Genomic DNA, 23,773 nt, shown 5'->3' on the forward strand with positions numbered 1-23,773 from the left:
AGCTTGCATGCCCATGGCACCTGCAGTGCCACAGCTTGCATGCCCATGGCACCTGCAATGCCAGAGTGCGCATCCCCATTGCACCTGCAGTGCCAGAGCTTGCATCCCCATAGCACCTGCAGTGCCAGAGCTTGCATCCCTATGGCAGCAGTGCCACAGCTTGCATACCCATGGCACCTGCAATGCCAGAGTGTGCATCCCCATAGCACCTGCAGTGCCAGAGCTTGCATCCCCATGGCACCTGCAATGCCAGAGCTTGCATCCCCATGGCACCTGCAGTGCCAGAGCTTGCATCCCCAATGCACCTGCAGTGCCAGAGCTTGTATCCCTATGGCAGCAGTGCCACAGCTTGCATCCCCATGGCACCTGCAATGCCACAGCTTGCATCCCCATGGCACCTGCAGTGCCAGAGTTTGCATCCCCATAGCACCTGCAGTGCCACAGCTTGCATCCCTATGGCACCTGCAGTGCCAGAGTTTGCATCCCCATGGCACCTGCAATGCCACAGCTTGCATCCCTATGGCACCTGCAGTGCCAGAGTTTGCATCTCTATGGCATCTGCAGTGCCAGAGCTTGCATCCCCATGGCACCTGCAATGCCACAGCTTACATCCCCATGGCACCTGCAGTGCCAGGGCATGCAATCCCCATGGCACCCACAGTCCACCACTGGCAGCTTACGTGGCATGCAGGAGCCCCAGGGCATCTTGGTGGCTCATGTAGGTCCACTGGCCGAGCAGGGCGTAGATGTCGGGCAGGCAGGCCCATTCCCAGCTGGGGGCACTGGCCAGCAGCATGGGCAGGGCACCGGGCGCCGCATGGCAATGGTAACGCTTCTCCCACAGCCGCCTGCGGTCAGCGTCCGTCAGCCTGCGGTGTGGGGAGGACACGCGGGGCAAGGGAGGGAGCGACATGGATGGAATGAGGCTCACGGGTGGCATCTCTCCACCCCCATCATGCAGGGCATGCTGCTAGACCCCTCCGAGCCCTCCCCGCTGCCCTCCCATGGCACCGCCCAGGTGAAAGAGGAGCTGATGGGGGGCGGGATCCTGCCTGAGTCACCCTGAGTGAGGCCAGTCCAGCAGACAGGTCTGTGTGGTCCTGCAGCACGCTGCGGGCTGCCCCCAAACCCCATCCCCACACTGCAGCCCATCCTCAGGGTACAGCCAGGGCTCAGGCTGCTGCAGGATGCTGGGACCCCTCCATCCCCACCCTGCACCCCAGGACCCAGGATGATGCAGGATGCTGGGACCCCTCCATCCCCACCCTGCACCCCAACCCCAGGACCCAGGATGATGCAGGATGCTGGGATCCCTCCATCCCCACCCTGCACCCCAACCCCAGGGAATGGCCAGGACCCAGGCTACTGCAGAATGCTGGGACCCCTTTCTGCATCCCCTCACTGCACCCCAACCCCAGGAAGCAGGCAGGACCCAGGCTGCTGCAGGATGCTGGGACCCTTCTCTCCATCCCCACCCTGCACCCCAACCCCAGGATCCAGGCAGGACCCAGGCTGCTGCAGGATGCTGGGACCCCTCCCTCCATCCCCACCCTGCACCCCAACCCCAGGATCCAGGCTGCTGCAGGACTCTGGGACCCCTCTCTGCATCCCAAACCCAGGGGACAGCCAGGACCTAGGCTGCTGCAGAATTGCTGGGACCCCTCTCTCCATCCCCACCCTGCACCCCAACCCCAGGATCCAGGCAGGACCCAGGCTGCTGCAGAATTGCTGGGACCCCTCCCTCCATCCCCACCCTGCACCCCAACCCCAGGAGGCAGGCAGGACCCAGGCTGCTGCAGAATTGCTGGGACCCCTCTCTCCATCCCCACCCTGCACCCCAACCCCAGGAGGCAGGCAGGACCCCATCAGCCAGCCCCAGGGGTGACTGAGTTGTCCCCTGCCTGTCCCCTGCCCAAGGACCCTCCACACTGCCCAGGCACTCCAGGCATTTTTGGAGGAGCGTCAGCACCTCCTGCGCAGAGCAGATCCTGGCACAGCTGCTGACATTTGATCCTCCCATTTATAGCCAGCACCGGAGGATTCCAGCCAGCTTACTCATGCCAGGCTGGCCAGGGCGCTGGGCAGCTGTCCCTGCTTGGGGGGCGACATGGCTGGAGAGACCCTCCCCAGAGCAGGACAGAGCACAGGAGGACAGAAAACAAGCAGCAGCTCTGCCAGACGCCAGACTCTAACCTCACCCCCAGCAGCCAGAGGCAGGCTCAGACCCTCAGATACCTCCTGTGCACGCCGGGGCAGTGCCAGGGGTCTATCATAAGGATGCCCCTGGCAGGCTGATGCCAGCCCCCAGCCTGAGGTCCTTACCAGTAAAGTGATTTCTTCTGCATGGCCTCCCGCAGCTTGCTCTGGTCCTCCTCCCCCAGGCTGCTGAACTCGTACCTGGGGCTGAACTCGGCGGGCTGGGGGCTGGTGAACTTCACCTCGAAGGCAGAGCTGGGGAAGTCGATCTGCGGCAGCAGCAGAGGGTGAGTGAGGGTCACAGCGGGGCTCAGGGGTGAGGATGTTCCCTTGGTACCCCCCCCTCCCCCCGCCCCGCCCCCACTGCCAGGACGTACCTGCAGGATGACGCTGTCAGGCTGGTTGAAGTTGGGGGCACTCGACCTGGCTCTGGAGTTGTCCTGGGTCGCTGGCCACAAGCCCAGGAGCTTTCGCCCGCAAGTCAGGACCCTGGAGGAGAAGCAGGGCTGAGAGCCTGGCACCGGGGTCTGCTCTGGCAAGGCAGGAGGGTGGCATCGCCACAGTGATGCTAAACCACAATGCTGGGGACCCACCCCACGGTCCTGGCGACTCTCCCATCCCACCCCAGGGAATGCCCTGCCCGCGGCGGTGGCACCTACTGCCTGAAGTTGAAGAGGGGGGTGGTGACCCAGCCCAGGGCCTCGGGGACCCGCCGCAGCTTGTTGGCGTCGGAGGAGCTGCCCGGGGGGGGCACGGGCACGGCGAAGAGCGTGACGCTGAGCAGGGTCTCCCGTGGCAGTCGGTTCACCTGCACAGGGAAGCAGATCCTGCAAGAGAGCAAGGCAGAGCTCAGCCGTGCCAGGGATGGGCACTGCCAGCCCCCCGCGGCACCGGCCAGCTGCTTGCCTTGGGATGCCAAAGCTGCCCTGTGAGCCCCCAGCTTTGCTGCCGCCGCTGGGCACACCACGTGCCACCCCAGCGTGGGATGGAGGTGCCACATCGTGGGCAGCCACTCCGTGAGGGGTAGACGGGTTTGGGGAGAGGTAGCTGCTTCTGTGCCCTGGCTCTCTGCTGGCACCGGGGAGCCCTGCCGCTGTCTGTCGCAGGAAGGTGACCGCCACGGAAGGTCCCCACCACACACACTGACCTCCTCCCACGGCCTGGGGGGCGCTGCGTGGGACCCCGGGGCTGAAGCTCCTCTCCAATGCTCCCGGGGAGCCCAGGATGGCAGCTACATCCCTGCCCTGGGGGGGCACGGGCAGGGGGTTGCCCCACAACTCTGGTCCCCGCTGTCCTGCTAGCTGCTCTGTGCCTGTCCTTGGGGGGCACCAGCACCATCTAAAATTATCCTGCCCCTAAAATTATTCCCCACCCCCACCCCCAACACACATACACCTCCCCGGGGGCCACTGCCAATGCCAGGCGTGGCCAGGGCTGGGCACAGCCTCCCTTGCCTGCTCCCAGGGCTATTTTTGGAGTAGTTCCCATTCCTGAGGTGCAAAACAGGCAGGTCCTGGGAGGGCAGGGCTGGCACTGGGACCAGTGCTATTCCCGGGAGGATGAGACAAGAGCTTCCAACACCCAAGCATCAGGGAGAGGCATGGAGAGGAGCTGCTGGAGCAGGGGAGGAGGAAGGCAGCGTGGCTGGGTACGGCACCAGGACCCCTCTGCCCACCCTACAGCCGGGATGCTGCCTTACTGCTGGTCCCAGATGATGAGGTGGAAGAGGTATTTGTAGACGTGAGCCTTCCTGGTGAGGAGGGGGCTGCACAGCTCCTTCCCACCGTGGCTGAGGGAACAGGAGAGGTAGAAGTCTTCATAGCTGCAGAAGGAACAAAGGGAGCCATGAGCTCGGGGCAGGCAGGCGGGGAGTGAGCTTTGCCTGGCACCCAGTGTGGGGGTTCACCCTGCTCCAGTGATGCGAGGAGGGCGAAGGCTCACTGCTCTGCATGAGGAGGGCGAAGGCTCCACTCCTCTGAGTGAGGAGGATGAAGGCTCTGCTCCACTGAGTAAGGAGGGTGAAGGCTCCACTCCTCTGCGTGAGGAGGGTGAAGGCTCTGCTCCTCTGAGTGAGGAGGGTGAAGGATCTGCTCCTCTGAGTGAGGAGGGTGAAGGCTCTGCTCCTCTGAGTGAGGAGGGGCAAAGGCTCCGCTCCTCTGAGTGAGGAGGGCGAAGACTCCACTCAGCTGAGTGAGGAGGGTGAAGGCTCTGCTCCTCTGAGTGAGGAGGGTGAAGGCTCTGCTCCTCTGAGTGAGGAGGGTGAAGGCTCCACTCAGCTGAGTGAGGAGGGTGAAGGCTCCGCTCCTCTGAGTGAGGAGGGCGAAGACTCCACTCAGCTGAGTGAGGAGGGTGAAGGCTCCGCTCCTCTGAGTGAGGAGGGTGAAGGCTCCACTCAGCTGAGTGAGGAGGGGCAAAGGCTCCGCTCCTCTATGCGAGGAGGGGCAAAGGCTCCGCTCCTCCACCAAGAGCATCCTCCCCCCAGCTCCAACTCTCCAGGCTGAGCTTGGGAAAGGGACTGCAGCAGGGGGGTGTGGGGCACAGAGAGCTGGAAGCCCCCATCGCCATATGCCACCGTGCATACCGTCACACACGGGGGGGTGGGGGAGGGAGGGGACCCTGCCATGTGGCAGGTGCCGAGCGACAATCCGGGGAGGGCTGCGGGGCGCCGGAGGTCAGGGGCTGCTGGCATTTCCCAGGCTATCCCCTTTGTTCCCAACCAGTCACCAAGGGGAATACATTAAGGACAGGACAAAGGCGAGGGGTCCCCGGCAGGGCGGCTGCTGCCAGCGCTGCTGTCTCCTACACCCTCCCCACGGTGGGTTCCTACAGCCCGTCCGGACCTCACTCTCCCCCTCCTCCTCCTCCTCCTTCCTCTCAACCCGAGGGGCCAAAAGCGGGTACGGGCACCGAGGAGTCCAACAAAGGAGCGAGGCTGCCGCTGTGGGGTGAGGGCTGCCTGGACCCTGCTGCATCGGGGCCATCTGTCACATCCCCGGGGGCTGCGGAGAGCTCAGCGGTGATGCTGCAGCCCTGCAGGGACTCGAGAAAGCTGGGAATTCAAACTGGGTGTTGGCAAGCTGTTTGCAGTGAGGGTGGTGAGACACTGGCACAGGTTGCCCAGGGAGGTTGTGGAGCACAGAAGCACCCAATGTGATCAAAGATCACATTGGGTGCTTCTGTGCTCCACAACCTCCCTGGAGGTGTTCAGCAGCAGGGTGGATGAGGCTTTGAGTGACCTCTTCTAGTGGGAGGTGTCCCTGCCTATGGTGGGGAGTTGGAACTGGATGATCTTTGTGGTCCCTTCCAACCCTGACTGATTCAATGGTTTTATGATTCTGTGATTCTATGATTCAATGATTTTATGATTCTATGATTTAGTGACTCAATGATTCAATGATTTAATGATTTGATTCAATCACTCAATGATTCTTTGATTCAATGATGCAATGATTCAATGATGCAATGATTCTATGACTCAATGATTCCATGACTCAATGATTCAATGACTCAATGATTCAATGATTCTATGACTCAATGATTCTATGACTCAATGATTCCATGACTCAATGATTCCATGACTCAATGATTCTAGGACTCAATGATCCAATGACTCAATGATTCTATGACTCAGTGATTCAATGATTCTATGACTCAGTGATTCTATGACTCAATGATTCCATGACTCAATGATTCAATGATTCTATGACTCAATGATTCAATGATTTAATGATTGAATGATTCTATGATTCTATGATTCAGTGACTCAATGATTCAATGATTCAATGATTCAATGACTCAATGATTCTATGACTCAATGATTCTGTGATTCAATGATGCAATGATTCAATGACTCAGTGACTCAATGACCCAATGACTCAATGATTCCATGACTCAATGATTCAATGACTCAGTGACTCAATGATTCCATGACTCAATGATTCTAGGACTCAATGATTCCATGACTCAATGATTCCATGACTCAATGATTCCATGATTCAATGATTCTATGACTCAGTGATTCATGGGGTTGGGATGGGAGCATTTGGGAAGAGTCTGTCTCAGCTGGATCCAACATCCACTGGCTGCAGGCAGCCCTCGTGGCCTGTGGAGGTGCAGCACCCACATAGGCATGGGGGTGGCAGGATGCCAGGCTGGTCTGGGTGGGAAGGGATCTTCCAAGTTCATCCAGTCCAACCTCCCTGCAGTCAGCTAGGGCAGGCTGCTCACAGCCCCAGACAACCTGACCTGCAACAGTGCCATTTAGGAGGCTTGGGGTGGGTCAGCTCTTATGATCTCCACATCTGCTGAATAACACAGAATGGCTCAAGTTGGAAGGGCCCTCAGAGGTCATCTCCTCTAACATGCCCACCATGGGCAGGGGACACCTTCCTCTAGCTCAAGTTGCTCAAGGCCTCATCCAACCTGGCCTTGAGCATCCCTAGGTAGCCTCCCTGGACAGCCTGTTCCAGAGTCTCCTTCTCCTACTGAAGAAGTCCTTCCTCAGCTCCACTCTAACCCTGCTCTGCCTCAGCTCCAAGCCATTCCCCCTTGGTCTGCCTCTAGACACCCTCAGGAAAAGTCTCTCTGCAGCCTTCCTGCAGGACCCCTCCAGGTACTTGAAGGCAGCTCTAAGGTCTCCCTGGAGCCTTCTCTTCTGCAGGCTGCTGCATGTCCCTGCTAAAGAAAGGAGGTGGTGCGTGGGGCACCCCTAATGCTGTGGCAGCCTCCCTGGGACCATCAGCAGAGCTGAATCCAGGGGCTTTGGGGAAGAAAACCTGTGTGTGAGGCTGTTTGCTGTCCCTTTGCTCCCTGACCTGGCTGGCAGTGAACCAGAAGGGTACTTGAAAGCAGCTCTAAGGTCCCCCTGCAACCTTCTCTTCCAGCCCAGGGACACACTCCTCAACCCCCTCCCAGGGTAGAGACATCTTTGCTCTGGGGTGTGTAAGAAGGATCTGAGCCTCAGGATGGACAGGCAGTGGTGAGCAGGGTGCAGGCAGCTGCCCTTACCTGGCAGCCCAGGTGATGGGGATGCGGTGGGTGGCATAGATGGTGAAGGAGAGGGGGCAGGAGAGCAGCCGAGCCTCCTGCACCGCGCCCTGCTCCCGGCTGCCCGGCACGGCCGGCTGGAAGTCGGCGTTGAAGGTGCTGCAGTAGAGCTCCACCAGGTTGAGGATGGCAGCTGTCAGGCTCTCCACCATCCTCTCTGGAAGGGAGGAGCAGAGGTGAATTGGGGGTTGGCTGCTACCCCCCCACACTGCCTCCCCACCAAGGTTGGGATGCTGGAGGAAGCCCAGGGCTGGGTCGTGGTTGTGCTCTGGGGCGCTGCGGGGGAGAGGGAGAAACTCAGCTTCTGGTTTTGCTGAGCTGATGAGGAGAAAGGAGAGCCATGAACTACAGAAACCCTCTGCTCTTAACCAGAAAGGGTTTCAAACACTTGGGTTTGGCTTGGGGTGGTTTTTTTTTTTTGGCCTTCAGAATTGAAGGTGGGGAGGAGGAGGAGGGGAGGTTGAAGATGAAAAGCACCAAGAACTTGAGCCCAGAAGGGAAGGAGGAAGAGGAGAAGAACAGCAAATACCTCGATTTTCCCTCTTGGCCAGAACATTTGGATCCTGTTGAGGATAAAAGGAAACAAACAAGTAAAAAAAACACCTAATAAAACCCTCAACCATCCCAGAAAACCAAAAACAACAAAGAGAAGACCCCAAAAAAACCAACATCAGGAGCAGCCCCACGCTGAAAAAGCAACACCAGGAGCAGCTCCGTGCTGCTGGCAGCCAAACCAAGGCTGCTTTACGTAACCAGCCTGGGTCCCCTCAGCTGTTGGAGCTGCTGCCTGCTCCTGAGGAATTTTCCACGTGCTTCCATAGGAACAAGGAGGGAAAGAAGCCCAATGTGAAACTGTGCTCCCTCCTCTGCACCTCCTGGCCAAGCTCCTCCACCCCAATCCTGGGAGCCTTCTGAGCAGAGGGGATGGAGAATCTCTGCTATAGGGATGGGCTGGGAGAGCTGGAGCTGTTCTCCAGGGAGATCTTAGAGTACTTGAAAGGGGTTATAAGAGAGCTGGGGAGGGACTTACTGTGATAGGATGGGCCAGAAAGGATTGAAGCTAGAAGGATTTAGATTGGGAGACAAGGAAGAGACCCTGGCACAGGTTGGGGGTGGTGAGACCCTGGCACAGGTTGCCCAGGGAGGTTGTGGAGCACAGAAGCACCCAATGTGATCAAAGATCACATTGGGTGCTTCTGTGCTCCACAACCTCCCTGGAGGTGTTCAGGATGAGGCTGGATGAGTCCTTGAGTGATTTGTTCTAGTGGGAGGTGTCCCTGCCTATGGCAGGGGCTCGGAACTGGCTGAGGCTTTGAGGCATCTTTCAACCTCAACCATTCTGTGCTCCCCTCCCCCTCCCCATCCCTTACCTTCTGGATTTTGGGCTGCATGCGGGATGGGCAGGGAGGCATCTGGTTAAGGGCTGCTGTGATCTCCTGGGACTCCACAGCAGCCAGAGCGTTGCAGATGGCCATGACAGACTGGATCACTCGTTCTGCCTTCAGGGGGAAGTCTGCCTGCAGGGCAGAGGAGGTGTGGAGGGGGAAGGGGATTGGCACAAGGGACTGCTTTAGGCAGCCAAAGGGGGCAGGAGCTGCTCCCCGCAGGTCACACAACATGCACAGTGCCTCAGTTTGCTCTGCTGCTGTGGTTCTTCCCCTCCTCTGGTGCACCAGGACAAAAAGAAGTCATGGGATCATCTCAGAAGGGATCTGGTCAATGCTCAGCAGGAGATAAGGGGTGGAGGGCAAGAGGATGGTGGGGCTGGGCTCTTCTCAGTGGCACCCAGAGACAGGACAAAGGGCAGGGGGCACAAACTGGAACCCAGGAGGTTCCAGCTGAACAGGAAGGAAAACTTCATTTGGAGGCTGCTGGAGGCCTGGAGCAGGCTGCCCAGAGAGGTAGTGGAGTCTCCCTCCCTGCAGAGCTTCCAACCCCATCTTGAGCACAGGTAAAGGGTAGAGGGGGCAAGAGAATGGGGTCAGACTCATGTCAGGGGTGCCCAGTGACAGGGCAAGGGGCAATGGGCACGAATTTGAATGTGGGAAGCTCCATCTAAGCATGAGGAGGAACTTCTTCACTTTGAGGGTGGTAGAGCTCTAGAGCAGGCTGCCCAGAGAGGTTGTGGAGTCTCCTTTCTCTGCAGAGCTTCCAAGCCCATCCTGGCCACTGTGACCCTGGGCAAGCTGCTGTGGGTGCTCTGCTTGAGCAAGGGGTTGGACTGGATGATCTGCAGAGGTCCCTTCCAAGTCCAGCATGCTGGGATTCTGTCACCACAGAACACAGCAACCCCAACCCTTGTCAACAGATGCCTTGAGATGGCCAAGGAGCATCTGCAGGCTCTGGGCTGCAGCAGAGCAAGGGGCTCAGCTGGAGGAGACCTTCAAAACCTGCCTGGATGCATTTCTGTGCAGCCTACCCTAGGGGATCCTGCTCTGGCAGGACTCAATGATCTCTGGAGGTCCCTTCCAGCCTTTAATGTTCTGTGGTTTTGTGATTCTGTGTGAGGAATGAGGACCTGCCCTTGCTGGGGATGGCCATGAGATGATGACAAGGAGCCTTAGATGAGGAACAGCCTCATTCAGTCACAAACTGGTTTGGCTTTGAAGGCACCTTTCAAGGTCATCTAATCCAATCCCCCTGCAGTGAGCAGGGACATCTTCAGCTAGAGCAGGCTGCTCAGAGCCTCAGCCAAGGGTGAAAGAAGCAGTATCAAATCACAGAACCACAGAATGTCAGGGGCTGGAAGGGGACCTCAAAAGATCTGCTGGTGCAGCCCCACTGCCAGAGCAGATCACACAGGAACACATCCAGACAGATCTTGACTCTCTCCAGAGAGGGAGACTCCACAGCCCCCCTGGGCAGCCTGTGCCAGTGCTCTGTCACCCTCACAGGGCAAAAAAAGTCCTCCTCAGGTTCAGATGGAACCTCCTAAATGAGGCAAGGTGACCCCAACAACACATCCCTCAGCCCTGCTGCTCACCTCAGCTGCCAGGAAAGCATCCACCTCGTTGTGGAAGGTGTCAAAGAGGAGACTCAAGGCCTGCCTGGGGGACAGAGAGCAGAGCTCAGCCCCAGCCAGGTGGGCACCTGGCAGGTGGGGTCAGCCCTGCCGTGCCCTCTCTACCTGCTGATGGTCTGTTTGATAGGTCTCTCCTGCAGGTGGATGTAGTGGTTGAGGGTGGAAGGGCTCTGGTCATCATTTGCCTGCAGATGGAGAGATGCTGTGCCCTAGCTCAGCCACACACAGGCGCTCCTGCAGCAGGGAGGTGACCTGGGCACCCCTGTGCTGCCCCCCACAGCCTGGCACCCACCGTGCGGGCCAGGTCGCTGTGCACTCCCTTCCTCTTCATCAGCTGCAGTCGGATGTCGATGTCGAACTTCCTGCAGTGCTGGATGTACTCGTGGCTGCCCAGGGCGTGCTTGCTGCAGGGACAGAGAGCCAGAGCTCAGCCCACAGCCCTGCCCCGGACCAGCCCAGGAGGGGCCCCAAAACTCAACCCAGGCTGTGCCATCCCCGCACCTTGCGGCCAGGCTGGGGCTTGGCCACTGCCACCTCGCCTGCAAAGGGACATTGGTGACACCAGGTCAGGTCTGCAAGCAGACCCAAGGAGTGGTGCAAGGAAACCCAAGGAATGCTGCAAGGAAGCCCAAGGAGTGGTGCAAGGAAACCCAAGGAATGGTGCAAGGAAGCCCAAGGAGTGGTGCAAGGAAACCCAAGGAATGCTGCAAGGAAACTCAAGGAATGCTGCAAGGAAACCCAAGGAGTGGTGCAAGGAAACTCAAGGAATGGTGCAAGGAAACCCAAGGAATGCTGCAAGGAAACCCAAGGAGTGGTGCAAGGAAACTCAAGGAATGGTGCAAGGAAGCCCAAGGAATGCTGCAAGGAAACCCAAGGAATGCTGCAAGGAAACTCAAGGAATGCTGCAAGGAAACCCAAGGAGTGGTGCAAGGAAACTCAAGGAATGCTGCAAGGAAACCCAAGGAGTGGTGCAAGGAAACCCAAAGAATTGTGCAAAGAAACCCAAAGAGTGGTGCAAGGAAGCACAAAGAATGGTGCAAGGAAGCACAAAGAGTGGTGCAAGGAAGCACAAAGAATGGTGCAAGGAAACCCAAAGAGTGGTGCAAGGAAACCCAAAAATTGTGCAAAGAAACCCAAAGAGTGGTGCAAGGAAGCACAAAGAATGGTGCAAGGAAACCCAAAGAGTGGTGCAAGGAAGCACAAAGAATGGTGCAAGGAAACCCAAGGAGTGGTGCAAGGAAGCACAAAGAATGGTGCAAGGAAACCCAAGGAGTGGTGCAAGGAAACCCAAAGAATAAGCCATTGTTGTCCCTCCTTCCCCTGCACCCTCCTAAAAGCTGTGCCCAGCCCAACTGGCATGACAGAGCCAGGAGTGGGTGTGGAGGAGTCCATCCTGCCAGGACCTGCCCACCGAGACGTGGGAAGCAAAGCATGGAGCTGAGGATGCTCCAGGTCATGGCAGGACCACTGAGCCCTGGAGCAGGGGGTGCCAGCCTGGTCTCACCATGCCCCTGCCAGCATGGGAAGCTCTCTCACAGAGGGCCCTGCAGAACTTGTCCTCCAGACCCACTTTCTTTGCCAGCTGCAGGGCAATTCAGCCTGGCAGAGCCATGGGCACGGTGCCCAGGGGGTGCAGAAGGCTCTGGGCAGGATGTGGCAGCAGGATGGGGGCTGGGAAAGGCACCCTCAGGAGATTGCAGGGGATAGAGACATGGAGCCCAGGTGCTGTGTGGTCAGCAGTGAGAGGAGTCAGCAGTGGTCAGGAGGGGGAGGAGGTGGTGAGGACTCATCCTGCACACCCCTGCCTGGTCCTGCCACTCCAAAGCGAGCAGGCAGCAGCTCAGGCTGGTTTGCAGAGCTCAAGGGCTTGGCCTGCTCCACGGGGAGGGTTTTGGCACTTGCAGCATCTCCTGAGCCACAGGAAGCAGCAGAGAGAAAAGCTGGGTGACAAAAGGGCTTTCTGTCCCAGGGCTTTCCTTTGAGGGCCCCGGGAGATACAGCTCCTGGGAAACCACTGCTGGGCACCATCCTGCTCCATTCCCAGGGTGCTGTGATCTTTGATCACATTCTGTGCTTCTGTGCTCCACAACCTCCCTGGGAAACCTGTACCTGGGTCTCACCACCCTCAACCTGTGCCAGTCTCTCACCACCCTCACTGCAAACAACTTCTTCCTATCATCCATTTTCCATCTCCCCTCTGCCACTTCAAACCCATTCCTCCTCCTCCTCGCATTCCCAGACCTTCTCAATAGTCTCTCCCCAGCCCTCCTGGAGCCCACTTCAGATCCTGCAAGGCCACTCCAAGGTCTCCTCCAAGCCTTCTCTTCTCCAGGCTGCAGAGCCCCAACTCTCTCAGCCTGTCCTCAGAGTAGAGCTGCTGCAGCCCTCTCAGCATCTTGGTGGCCTCCTCTGGACTGGCTCCAACACTTCCATGTCCTGCTTGTGCTGGAGGCTCCAGAACTGCACCCAAGACTCCATTCCAACCCCCTTTGCTAAATCAGGGCAGTCACAGAAGCTTGCCCAGGATCACAGTGGCCAGGTGGGGTTGGAATCTCTCCAAAGGAGGAGGCTCCACAACCTCTCTGGGCAGCCTGCTCCAGGCCTCCAGCACCCTCACACTGAAGAGTTTCTCCTTAAGTTCAAGAGAAAGCTCCTGGGTTCCAGTTTGTGCCCATTGCCCCTTGTCCTATCAGTGGCCACCACTGAGAAGAGCCCAGCCCCATCCTCATGCCCAGCTGAGTACTGATCAGATCCCCTCTCACGCTGCTCTTCTCCAAGCCAATCAACTCCTTGGCTTTCAATCTCTCCTCCTCACAGAGATGCTCCAGTCCCAAGCACTCCATCACACCTATGAGGAGAGGAGAGGCTGAGGGAGTTGTAGTTGTTTGGCCTGGAGAAGAGGAGGCTCAGGGCAGAGCTCATTGCTGTCTACAACTACCTGAAGGGAGGCTGTAGCCAGGTGGGGTTGGGCTCTGCTGCCAGGCAACCAGCAATAGAACAAGGGGACACAGTCTCAAGCTGTGCCAGGGGAGGTCTAGGCTGGATGTGAGGAGGAAGTTGTTGTCAGAGAGAGTGATTGGCATTGGAATGGGCTGCCCAGGGAGGTGGTGGAGTCCCCATCCCTGGAGGTGTTCAGGAAAAGCCTGGATGAGGCACTCAGTGCCATGGTCTGGTTGACTGGCTAGGGCTGGGGGATAGGTTGGACTGGATGAGCTTGGAGCTCTCTTCCAACCTGCTTGATTCTATGAAAACAATTCTATGAAAAGCCATCTGGAGCCACAGCTGAGCAGAGGGAGCCCTGGGGGGGTGGGTGACTGAGGTGTGTCACCCCCTGCCACAGCCCCAGCACCACACTCACTTCTGCAGGAACTCCTCCAAGCCACAGATCTTGAGCACGAAGTCCTCCACGTCGACGGTGTGCAGCTCGTCGTGAGTGTAGCACAGCGCCTGGTAGATGAGCAGGTCCACGGTGGAGGAGCCTGCAGGGGGAAGCAGCAAGGCTGTGGGCTCCAGGGATGCTGATGCTCCACGCTGAGGTTTCCCCCAGGGCTCGCCGGAGCGCAGCATCCCTCCCCCGCCTGCTGCAAGCAGCAGAGGGCTGTGCAGGACACTCACAGTCACAGGTGAAGGTGAGAGGCTCCCGCAGGCTGTCACACACCACTGTCACCTTCAGGCTGACACCGTGGCCCAGCTGCTCAGGGCTGAGGTTGACAGAGCTCCACACCAAGCCGGTGAGGGAATAATCCTTGGTGCTGTAGCCAGACCGCAGCCTGCAGGGACAGGGATGGGTCAGGGATGCTGCTTTGCTTTGGGGGGGTTTGTTCCACAGCTTCCCCACCCCTCCCCCTCCCTAAAATAAATCCCAAACCAGCAGCTTTGGAGCATTTTCTAGTGGGATGCTCCAGCCCTGGGCAGCTACTCACACATCCAGCATGTGGCAGAAGGCAGCCACCTCCTCGTCCCGCTCCTCCGAGACTTCAAAGAGCTCATAGCCATTGGTGATGGAATGGGGCCGGGGGGCAACCTAGGGGAGCAAAGCATCAGCCCAGCAGCCAGCTGCAGTGCCCCCTGCCCACCACCCACCCAGCAAGGCCATTGTCAGCCTGTGGAAATCAACCTCTCCTCTCACAGAATGGTGGAGTCACTCAGGTTCCTTCTCCTCTACTCTGCCCTGCTGAGACCTCACCTGGAATACTGCGCTCAGGTTTGGGCTCTCCAGTTCAGGAGGGACAGGGATCGACTGGGAAGAGTCCAAGGGAGGGCTAAGAAGATGATGAAGGGGCTGGAGCCTGCCTGATGAGGAGAGGCTGAGGGAGCTGGGGCTGTTTGGTCTGGAGAAGAGAAGGCTTAGAGGAGATCTATACACATCTGAGGGTTGGGGGTCAAGAGGCAGGGGACAAACTCAGCTCAGTTGCACCCCAGGATAGGACTACAGCACAGGAGGTTCCAGCTCAACATGAGGAAGAACTTCTTGCCTGGAAGGGTCCCAGAGCCCTGGCACAGGCTGCCCAGAGAGGTTGTGGAGTCTCCTTGTGTGGAGCCTTTCCAGGCCTGTCTGGAGGTGTTCCTGTGTGCCCTGAGCTAGACTGGGATGGTCCTGTTCTGGCAAGGGTTGGACTGGATGATCTATGGAGGTCCCTTCCAACCCTTAGCATCCTGTGAGCCTGTGTGAAGGTTGCAAAAGGCCTCTAAAACCATCAGGTCCAACCCAACACCACCACTAAACCAGGACCCCAAGTGTCATGGCCACAGTTCTTTTTGCCCAGGGAGGTGGTGGAGTCCCCATCCCTGGAGGTCTTTAAGAGAAGATTGGATGTGGCACTTGGTGGCATGGCTTAGCTGATGTCCTGGTGTTAGCTCACAGGCTGGACTTGATGATCTCAGAGGTCTTTTCCAGCCTCAATGAGTTTGTGATTCATGAACACCTCCAGGGATGGGGACTCCACCACTTCCCTGGGCAGCCTGCTCCAATCCCTGATCGCTCTTGCAGGAAAGAAATCTCTCCTGATCTCCAACCTAAATTCCCACTCTGACTTCTCCAGCCACTTCCACTGTCTCAGAGCTTCACTCCCAATGCAGGCTGCATCTCTGGAAACATGTCAGTGACTTCCAGTAATCACAACCATGGAACAGGTTGGGCTGGAAGGGACCTCCAAGGCAGTGGGCAGGGACAGCCCCAACTAGATCAGGTTGCTAAGAGCCCTGAGCTTGAATGCCTCAAGGGATGAGACCTCCACCACTTTTAGGATCCCTTCCAACCCAAACCATTCCATGATCACAGGATGTTAGGGGTTGGAAGGGACCTCTGGAGGTCTTCAGGTCCAACTCCCCTGCCAGGGCAGGACCACATCCAACCCAACACCTTCCCTACAGCCATATGGAGAGACAAGGTCTTGCTGCCCCCCAGCCTGTTTCCAACACCCCCCCTCCCCAGCAGGCAGATTCCCCAGTGAGAGGAGGGATGGGCACAGATGGAAGTAAGACCACTTCAGGACGGGCAAGGACAACCCTGAGGCCACCAGCACAGCCCTGCCCATGCCCAGCCCCATGCGCTGCTCACCCGCTGCGGGCAGGCGGCATCACCGTGCCAGGCTCCCCCCAACACGTGGGGGTCCCTGGGGCCTCCATGGCTCTTTGGCAGTGAACAATGGTGCCACTGTCAGAGCAATTGACCCAGCCAGCAGCTCCTGGGAGGCAGAGAAAGGCAGAGAGAACACAGCAGCCGCTAAAGGCCATTTTAATGCCCCTTCACAATCCCTTTCTGGCAGCGAGGAAGCCCAGAGGGACTTCACCCAACCCCCACCAGTGCTCCTTCACTCCTCAGAGAGGGGAGGGACAGCCCACAGGGAAGGAGATCTCCCCCAGGATTTATCTCATCCTCTTAGAATCACAATCATTGAGGGTGGAAAAGACCCTCAAGATCATCCAGCCATTAACCCTGCTCCACCAGGTCCACCACTCAGCCACGTCCCCAAGCATCAGGTGTGGGCACTTTTTAACTCAGAACTAGGACTTGTTGCTGATGGAGAAGTAAAGAAAACCACCCCTGGAGGTGCTTCAGAAGGAAACCATCCCTGGAGGTGCTTCGGGAGGAAACTATCCCTGGAGGTGCTTCAGGGGGAAACCATCCCTGGAGGTGCTTCAGGGGGAAACCACCCCTGGAGGTGCTTCAGGAGGAAACCATCCCTGGAGGTGCTTCAGAAGGAAACCACCCCTGGAGGTGCTTCAGGAGGAAACCATCCCTGGAGGTGCTTCAGGAGGAAACCATCCCTGGAGGTGCTTCAGGGGGAAACTATCCCTGGAGGTGCTTCAGAAGGAAACCATCCCTGGAGGTGCTTCAGGAGGAAACCATCCCTGGAGGTGCTTCAGGGGGAAACTATCCCTGGAGGTGCTTCAGAAGGAAACCATCCCTGGAGGTGCTTCAGAAGGAAACCACCCCTGGAGGTGCTTCAGGAGGAAACCATCCCTGGAGGTGCTTCAGAAGGAAACCATCCCTGGAGGTGCTTCAGGGGGAAACTATCCCTGGAGGTGCTTCAGGAGGAAACTATCTGTAGTGCAACTTGAGGCCATCTCCTCTCATAGAATCAATATCAGGGGCTGGAAGGGACCTCAAAAGCTCATCTGGTCCAGCCCCATTACCAGAGAAGGATCACCCAGAGCAGATCACACAGGAACACATCCAGGTGGGTTTTGAATCTCTCCAGAGTGGGAGGCTCCACAACCCCCCTGGGCAGCCTGTGCCAGGCTCTGTCACCCTCACAGGGAAAATAATCTTCCTAAGGTTCAGATGGAACCTATGTCTCAACTTCCACCATTGCCCCTTGTCCTGTCACTGGTCACTGTCCTCTCATCAGAGAACCATAGAATCAGGCAGGTTGGAAAGGAGCTCCAAGCTCAGCCAGCCCAACCTAGCACCCAGCCCTGCCCAACCAACCACACCATGGCACTAAGTGCCCCAGCCAGGCTTGGCTGCAACACCTCCAGCCACAGCCACTCCACCACCTCCCTGGGCAGCCCATTCCAGTGCCAATCACTCTCTCTGACAACAACTTCCTAACAACATCCAGCCTAGACCTGCCCTGGCACAGCTTCAGCCTCTGTCCCCTTCTGTTGCTGCTTGCCTGGCAGCAGAGCCCAACCCCACCTGGCTACAGCCTCCCTGCAGGCAGCTGCAGGCAGCAATCAGCTCTGCCCTGAGCCTCCTCTGCTGCAGGCTGCACCCCCCCAGCTCCCTCAGCCTCTCCTCACAGGGCTGTGCTCCAGGCCCCTCCTCAGCCTTGCTGCCCTTCTCCAAACACCTTCCAGCACCTCAGCATCTCTCTGCAATGGAGGAGGCCAGAACTGGACACAACACTGCAGGGGTGGCCTGAGCAGTGCTGAGCACAGGGGCACAAGAACCTCCCTTGTCCTGCTGCCCACACTGCTCCTGAGCCAGCCCAGGATGCCATTGGCTCTGCTGCCCACCTGGGCACACTGCTGCCTCCTCTGCAGCTCCTCTCTCCCACCACCCCCAGCTCCCTCTCTGCCTGGCTGCTCTCTGCATCCATCCTATCACTCGTTCCTAGGAGGAAGAGCCCAACCCCCGCCTGGCTCCAGCCTCCTTCCCAAGGAGCTGTCGAGAGCCAGAAGGTCTCCTTCCCAGGCTGAACACTCCCAGCCCCCTCAGCTGCTCCTCCCCAGCCCTGCCCCCATCTCACCGGGTCGACAGAGATCCTGCGGTTCTTGTTGGGTGCCAGATTCTTGCGGCTGCCGAAGCGGGAGGCGTAGGTCCGCGGGGGCACCTGGGGGGGCATGGTCTTGCTCCTTGCCACCGGTTTGCCACTCGATTCCTTCTCGAAGATGCTCCTGCCCTCTTTCCAGCCCCGGGAAGCTTCCCTCAGCACCTGGGACTCGTAGGTGGACTTGAGGTTGAGGCAGGTGATGGCGTCGTTGATGCCGCCGTAGCCGCCGATGCCGTAGGGATCCTCCTCGGAGATGCGGCGCCCGAGCAGCTTGCCCTGAGCCCGCTCCTGGGCTGCTGAGAACATGTTGATGTCCCTGGGCTGGGGTCCTTTGGAGGATGGGGGAGATCCCTTCCCTGAGCGCTGGCTTCCCTCAGGAGAGCTCCAAAGAGGGTGCCGGGGGGGCAGCGGCGGCGGCGAGAGCTTCTTCGGGGAGCTGCCTCCGCCGTCGTGGGGCGAGGAGGTGCCGTTGAGGGGTTCCTCCAGCAAGTCCCCTCCTGACCCCTCGAAGATGTACAGGTAGTCCCCAGCCAGGGGTCCCTTTAGCCAGGGTTGGGGGTCCAGCTGGGGCGGGCTGGGACCAGGAGTGGGTCCAGGCGTGGGGGGAGGCTCGGGCAGCACCGAGACGTTGCAGCTGAGCGTGGGGTCGGAGCCAGAGAGCCCGCGGGCGGCTTTGATGCCGGCGCAGCCGTTCCTCTCGGCGGGCTCATCCCAGGAGATGAGGGCTTGGTCCCCTTGCTGCTTGGCTCTGCTCTCCTCCTTGTCCTGCCGCAGGCGGGAGAGGGCATCGTACTCCATCTGCAGGGCCTCTGCCAGGGCCAGCTCCTTGCGGCTGATGCCCACCGACTCCAGCGACTTCCAGTGCTCCCCATCGCCGCGGGTGGAGGACATCGCTGCCGGGGCCAGCGGCGCTGCCGTGCGCAGGGCTCAGGAGCAAGGCATGCTGAGAGCCGCCCGGCACCTGCCAGAGGGGACAGCAAGGGTCAGGGCCAGTGTCTGTGGCACAGGAATGTGCCCTGCCCTGCTGGCCAACAGGGCCAGTGGGATCCTGGGGGGCAGTGAGCAGGTTCTCCTCTGCCTCTGCTCTGCCCTGCTGAGACCTCATCCTGAGCACTGCCTTCAGGTTTGGGCTCCCCAGGTGAAGAGGGACAGGGATCTGCTGGAGAGGGTCCAAGGGAAGGCTATGAGGATGAGGAGGGGAGTGGAGCAGTGCCTGGTGAGGGGAGGCTGAGGGCCCTGGGGCTGCTTAGTCTGGAGAGGAGGAGACTCAAAGGGGATTGAATCAATGTCTGTAACTCTCTGAGGGCTGGGGGTCAGCAGGGGGGACAGGCTCTGCTCACTGCTCCCTGGCATAGGACAAGCAGCAATGGATGGAAGCTGCAGCACAGGAGGTTCCAGCTCAACACAAGAGGCAACTTCTTGCCTGGAAGGGTCCCAGAGCCCTGGCACAGGCTGCCCAGAGAGGTTGTGGAGTGTCCTTGTGTGGAGCCTTTCCAGGCCTGTCTGGATGTGTTCCTGTGTGCCCTGAGCTGCATTGTGTGGTCCTGCTGTGGCAGGGGGTTGGACTGGATGAGCTCTTTGGGTCCTTTCCAATCTCTGGCATCCTGTGAGCCTGTGATCCTGTACTAAGGAAGCCTGTAGTATCTGAAGGGGGCTACAAGAAAGCTGGGGAGGGACTTTTTTAGGCTGTCAGGGAGTGATAGGAGTGGGGAGAATGGAGCAAAGCTGGAAAAGGGGAGATTCAGACTGGAGGTGAGGAAACTCTTCATTATGAGAGTGCTGAGAGCCTGGACTGGGTTGCCCAGGGAGGTGGTTGAGGCCCCATGGCTGGAGGTGTTTGAGGCCAGGCTGGCTGAGGCTGTGTGCAGCCTGCTCTAGGGTAGGGTGTCCCTGGGCATGGCAGGGGGGTTGGAACTGGCTGTTGCTTGTGGTTTCTTCCAACCCTGACTGCTTCTATGACCTCAGAGGTCTTCTCTCTGTGGTCTCAGGTAAAAACTACTGAGGTGTTTACATCCTGGGTGCTGAGGGACACTGTTTGGGATTGGTATTGTGTGGGGTTGTGAGCTCTGGGTGAGTGATTGGATTTGATGACCTCAAAGGTCTCTGCCAGCCACCAGCCTCCTCCAGCACACCCATTGGAGCATCACCATTGTCACCAGGCTGGTTCCCACTGTCCCCTCCCAGTCCTGTTGTTGATTGCCACTCACAGCAGCTCTCTCATACACATCCCCCCTCTAGACTGACCCCGGGAGACCAGATGGCTCCCAATTAGCCCAGTCCTCCCAATTAGCCCAGCCCAGGCTTCTCCTGCTGCAAACACATTTCCTGCAAGCCAGGCAGCTCCAACCCCCCTCAGCAGCCCAGCTCCCAGCCCCTGCCTGCTCGGGCACCTCACTCACCCAGCTGCTTTGTGCTTTCTAACTGGGAAAAAATGGCATTGTGGTGTGGAAAGCCAGGCTGGAAACCTTCCCTGCCCCAGCACTCTGGTCCCTGCTGGGAGCTGTGGGCTTTTCCTGGAAAAACAGAAACCCCAAAAGCTGGCAGCTCTGGGCTCCTGGAAGCTGAACAAAGGAAATGAGCTTCGAACCCAAAAGCAACAAACTCAGACTGATTTTCTTTTCCTTTTGTGGCTGACAAAGCCACAAACCCAAGCTTGGCTCCAAGAGAGGCTTCAGCATCTTGCTGATGTTGTGAGCTTGCTCCAGTTGAGGCTCCTGCCTGCGCCACTGGGATGCAGCTGGACCCACACGGGGACAGCCCCCGGCAAAAGTGGTCCTGCCTCCACCAGGAGCTGAGCAGGGACTGCTGGAACAGCCAGGAGATGGGGATAGGGATGGAGAAGGGAGAGGTGATAGGAAAGAGGATAGGGATGGGAAAGGAAGAGGTGATAGGAAAGAGGATAGGGATGGGGAAGGGAGAGGTGATAGGAAAGAGGATGGGGATGGGAAAGGAAGAGGTGATAGGAAAGGGGATAGGGATGGGGAAGGGAGAGGTGATAGGAAAGAGGATGGGGATGGGAAAGGAAGAGGTGATAGGAAAGGGGATAGGGATGGGAAAGGAAGAGGTGATAGGAAAGAGGATGGGGATGGGAAAGGAAGAGGTGATAGGAAAGGGGATAGGGATGGGAAAGGAAGAGGTGATAGGAAAGAGGATAGGGATGGGAAAGGAAGAGGTGATAGGAAAGAGGATAGAGATGGGGATGGGAATGGCAATGGCAGTGAGGGAGAACATGGGGTTTGGGGTAGGGATGGGAAAGGGGATAGGGATAGGAAAGGGGATGGAGATAGGGATGGAGAAGGGAAGAGAGTCATAGAATGGTTCGGGTTGGAAGGGAACTTAAAGATCCTTAAAGACAGGGATGGGGAAGGGGATAGGGATAGGGATGGGGATAGCGATGGGGATGGGGATGTGGAAGGGAGTGGTGATGTGAAAGGGGATAGGGATGGGGAAAGAGGATGGGGACGGGGTTGGGAATGGCAATGAGGAAGAGCATGGGGTTTAGGATAGGGATGGGAAAGGGGATAAAGATAGGAATGGAGAAGGGGAGAGAATCAGAATAGTTTAGGTTGGAAAAGACCTTAAAGATCATCTAGTTCCAGCTCCCCTGCCATGAGATCACTGGGCAGTAAAACCACCTCCAAAGCCTCTTTTGGAGACCTCTTGCACCTTTAAATGTGATTTCAGAGCATCTGCTGCTTGCAGCATGGTGCAGGTCCCAGTGTCAGCACCCTGCCTGCCAGCCTGGCCAACATCACTTGGGCTCTGCATGCCTTTGGGGCACTCTCCTTGGGTGGGAAGGGAAGGAAAGGGAGGCTCAGGGTGAGGCTTTCACGCCTTGATGCTGGCAGATGCCACAGAGTTTATTTCTCCAAGGCCACAAGAGTTGGACCCACCCAGGAGCAGCCCAGCCCAGCCTGACAGCAGCCCTCAGGTCGTCCCCAGCAAGGACTCAGGGGCTCTGTAACCCCCCCTCAAAATCCCTCCACAAACAACTGCTCCTGCTCTGTTGTGGCTCTTGGGGACAGTCCTTTTGCAGGGCTTTGGGGCAGAGGATGCTTGAGGCCCCCAGAGGGCTGTCCCTGTGCCCACACCAAGCACTGCTGGGACAAGGGGGGACAATCCCAATCCTCATGCAACGACCTTAGGAACCAGGGGAGGGGGAGGAACTTGGGGGTGGGCTCAGCACTGCCTGCAGCCACCCCAGCAGCTGAGCAGCACCTGCTCAGTGCTGGGAGGGACGAGGGAAACGGAGCAGAAAATCATCCCATGGGATCCTGTGGTGGAGCAAACGCTGCAGGCAGCTCCAGCTCCCCGTGCCTGGCGATGGCAGCCTGGGGCACAACTGCCACGGAGGGTGGGGGCTCACTGTACATCCCCCTAGCTCCATCCATCCATCCATCCATCCATCCATCCATCCATCCACTCACCCACCTCTCCCTTCCCCCTCGCAGGCAGCTGCGTTGGGAGCAGCTAGAAACGTCCTAAAGCATCTGGGATGACATCAAACATCTGAGGGCCAGGAAGCAAAGCAAGCCCTGGAGGGGCACTTCCCTGGGGTGTGGGAGCTGGGGATGGAGGTTATGCCTATCAGGGGAGACAATTCACACCCATTTATAATCCAGGGGAGGGAGGAGCTGCCAGGAGGAGGATAAAGCAGCAGCCTTCACCTCTGGGGCTGCGAGTCCATCCATCCGTCCTGCTGTTCCTGCTCAACAGGGTGGGATGCTGCATGCCCAGCGTCTGCCCCGGCAGGCGAAGGGAGGGAGGGAGGGAGGGAGGGAGGGAGGGAGGGAGGGAAGGAAGGAAGGAAGGAAGGAAGGAAGGAAGGAAGGAAGGAAGGAAGGAAGGAAGGAAGGAAGGAAGGAAGGAAGGAAGGAAGGAAGGAAGGAAGGAAGGAAGGAAGGAAGGAAGGAAAGGAGAGAGGGAGGGAGGGAGGGAGGGGAGGAAGGAAGGAAGGAAGGAAGGAAGGAAGGAAGGAAGGAAGGAAGGAAGGAAGGAAGGAAGGAAGGAAGGAAGGAAGGAAGGAAGGAAGGAAGGAAGGAGAGAGAGAAGGAGAGAGGGAAGGAGGAAGAACCTAGAGCTGATTCCTATTCCAGTCAGGAGGAGTGAGAGAGGGAGGGAGGGAGGGAGGGAAGGAGGGAGAGAGGAAAGGAGAGAGGACCTAGAGCTGATTCCTACTCCAGTCAGGAGGAGGGAGGGAGGGAGGGAAGGAGGGAGAGAGGGAAGGAGGGAAGGAGGACCTAGTGTGGATTCCTATTCCAGTCAGGAGGAGGGAGAGAGGGAGAGAAGGAGGGAGAGAGGAAAGGAAGGAGAGAGGAAAGGAAGGAGAGAGGAAAGGAGGGAGTACCTAGAGCTGATTCCTGTTCCAGTCAGGAGGAGGGAGGGAAGGAGGGAGAGAGGGAAGAAGAGGGGGAGGACCTAGAGCTGATTCCCACTCCTTGGGATGCAGCCCCACAAGCAGAGTCCCTGCACTGGGTTCCAGCTCCACTTCACCCTTCAGCAGCCACCCTCACCCCAAGCTGGGCACGAAGGTGCCTGAAGCTTCCCCTGGCTGGGCCACGTCTGCACTGCACCATGGAGACCTGCAGGCTGCAGTTCATAAGGTGAAGAAATAAAGCACCACCAGGCAGCTGCTGCCCCTGCCACCACCCAGAGCTGAGCAAACACCTGGCAGCAGCCTGTGCCACTCCCAACCTGTTGCCTTAAACCTGGAGGATTTTCTTCCTCTCCAAGCTGATCCAGCTCCTATTAATAGCAGAACGCAGCCCAGCTCGGTCCAGGCTCTCTG

At 58.3% G+C, this 23,773-nt stretch overlaps 1 protein-coding gene across 2 annotated transcripts in view; it reads right to left on the minus strand.

Moving 5' to 3' along the window:
- The window catches only part of PIK3C2B (phosphatidylinositol-4-phosphate 3-kinase catalytic subunit type 2 beta), a 39,566-nt gene that overhangs the window by 11,355 nt on the left and 4,438 nt on the right, over nt 1–23,773 (minus strand). Inside the window, exons 1-16 of one of the 2 annotated variants that reach the window (XM_064173501.1) lie at nt 20,385–20,399; nt 17,962–18,946; nt 14,188–14,288; nt 13,880–14,034; nt 13,623–13,743; nt 10,557–10,668; nt 10,370–10,449; nt 10,226–10,289; nt 8,613–8,759; nt 7,772–7,805; nt 7,204–7,399; nt 3,896–4,018; nt 2,856–3,023; nt 2,574–2,685; nt 2,323–2,465; nt 681–869 (exon numbers count right to left, since the gene is read on the minus strand). In XM_064173501.1, coding sequence (XP_064029571.1) covers nt 681–869; nt 2,323–2,465; nt 2,574–2,685; nt 2,856–3,023; nt 3,896–4,018; nt 7,204–7,399; nt 7,772–7,805; nt 8,613–8,759; nt 10,226–10,289; nt 10,370–10,449; nt 10,557–10,668; nt 13,623–13,743; nt 13,880–14,034; nt 14,188–14,288; nt 17,962–18,876 — 2,660 coding nt within the window. In that variant the 5' untranslated portion in view covers nt 18,877–18,946; nt 20,385–20,399. Of the gene's footprint in view, nt 1–680; nt 870–2,322; nt 2,466–2,573; nt 2,686–2,855; nt 3,024–3,895; nt 4,019–7,203; nt 7,400–7,771; nt 7,806–8,612; nt 8,760–10,225; nt 10,290–10,369; nt 10,450–10,556; nt 10,669–13,622; nt 13,744–13,879; nt 14,035–14,187; nt 14,289–17,961; nt 18,947–20,384; nt 20,400–23,773 lie in introns of those variants that run through there. The other variant, XM_064173500.1, reaches the window with a different exon arrangement.

Source organism: Pogoniulus pusillus, chromosome 39 (assembly GCF_015220805.1).
Source record: "Pogoniulus pusillus isolate bPogPus1 chromosome 39, bPogPus1.pri, whole genome shotgun sequence".
Classification (NCBI taxonomy): domain Eukaryota; kingdom Metazoa; phylum Chordata; class Aves; order Piciformes; family Lybiidae; genus Pogoniulus; species Pogoniulus pusillus.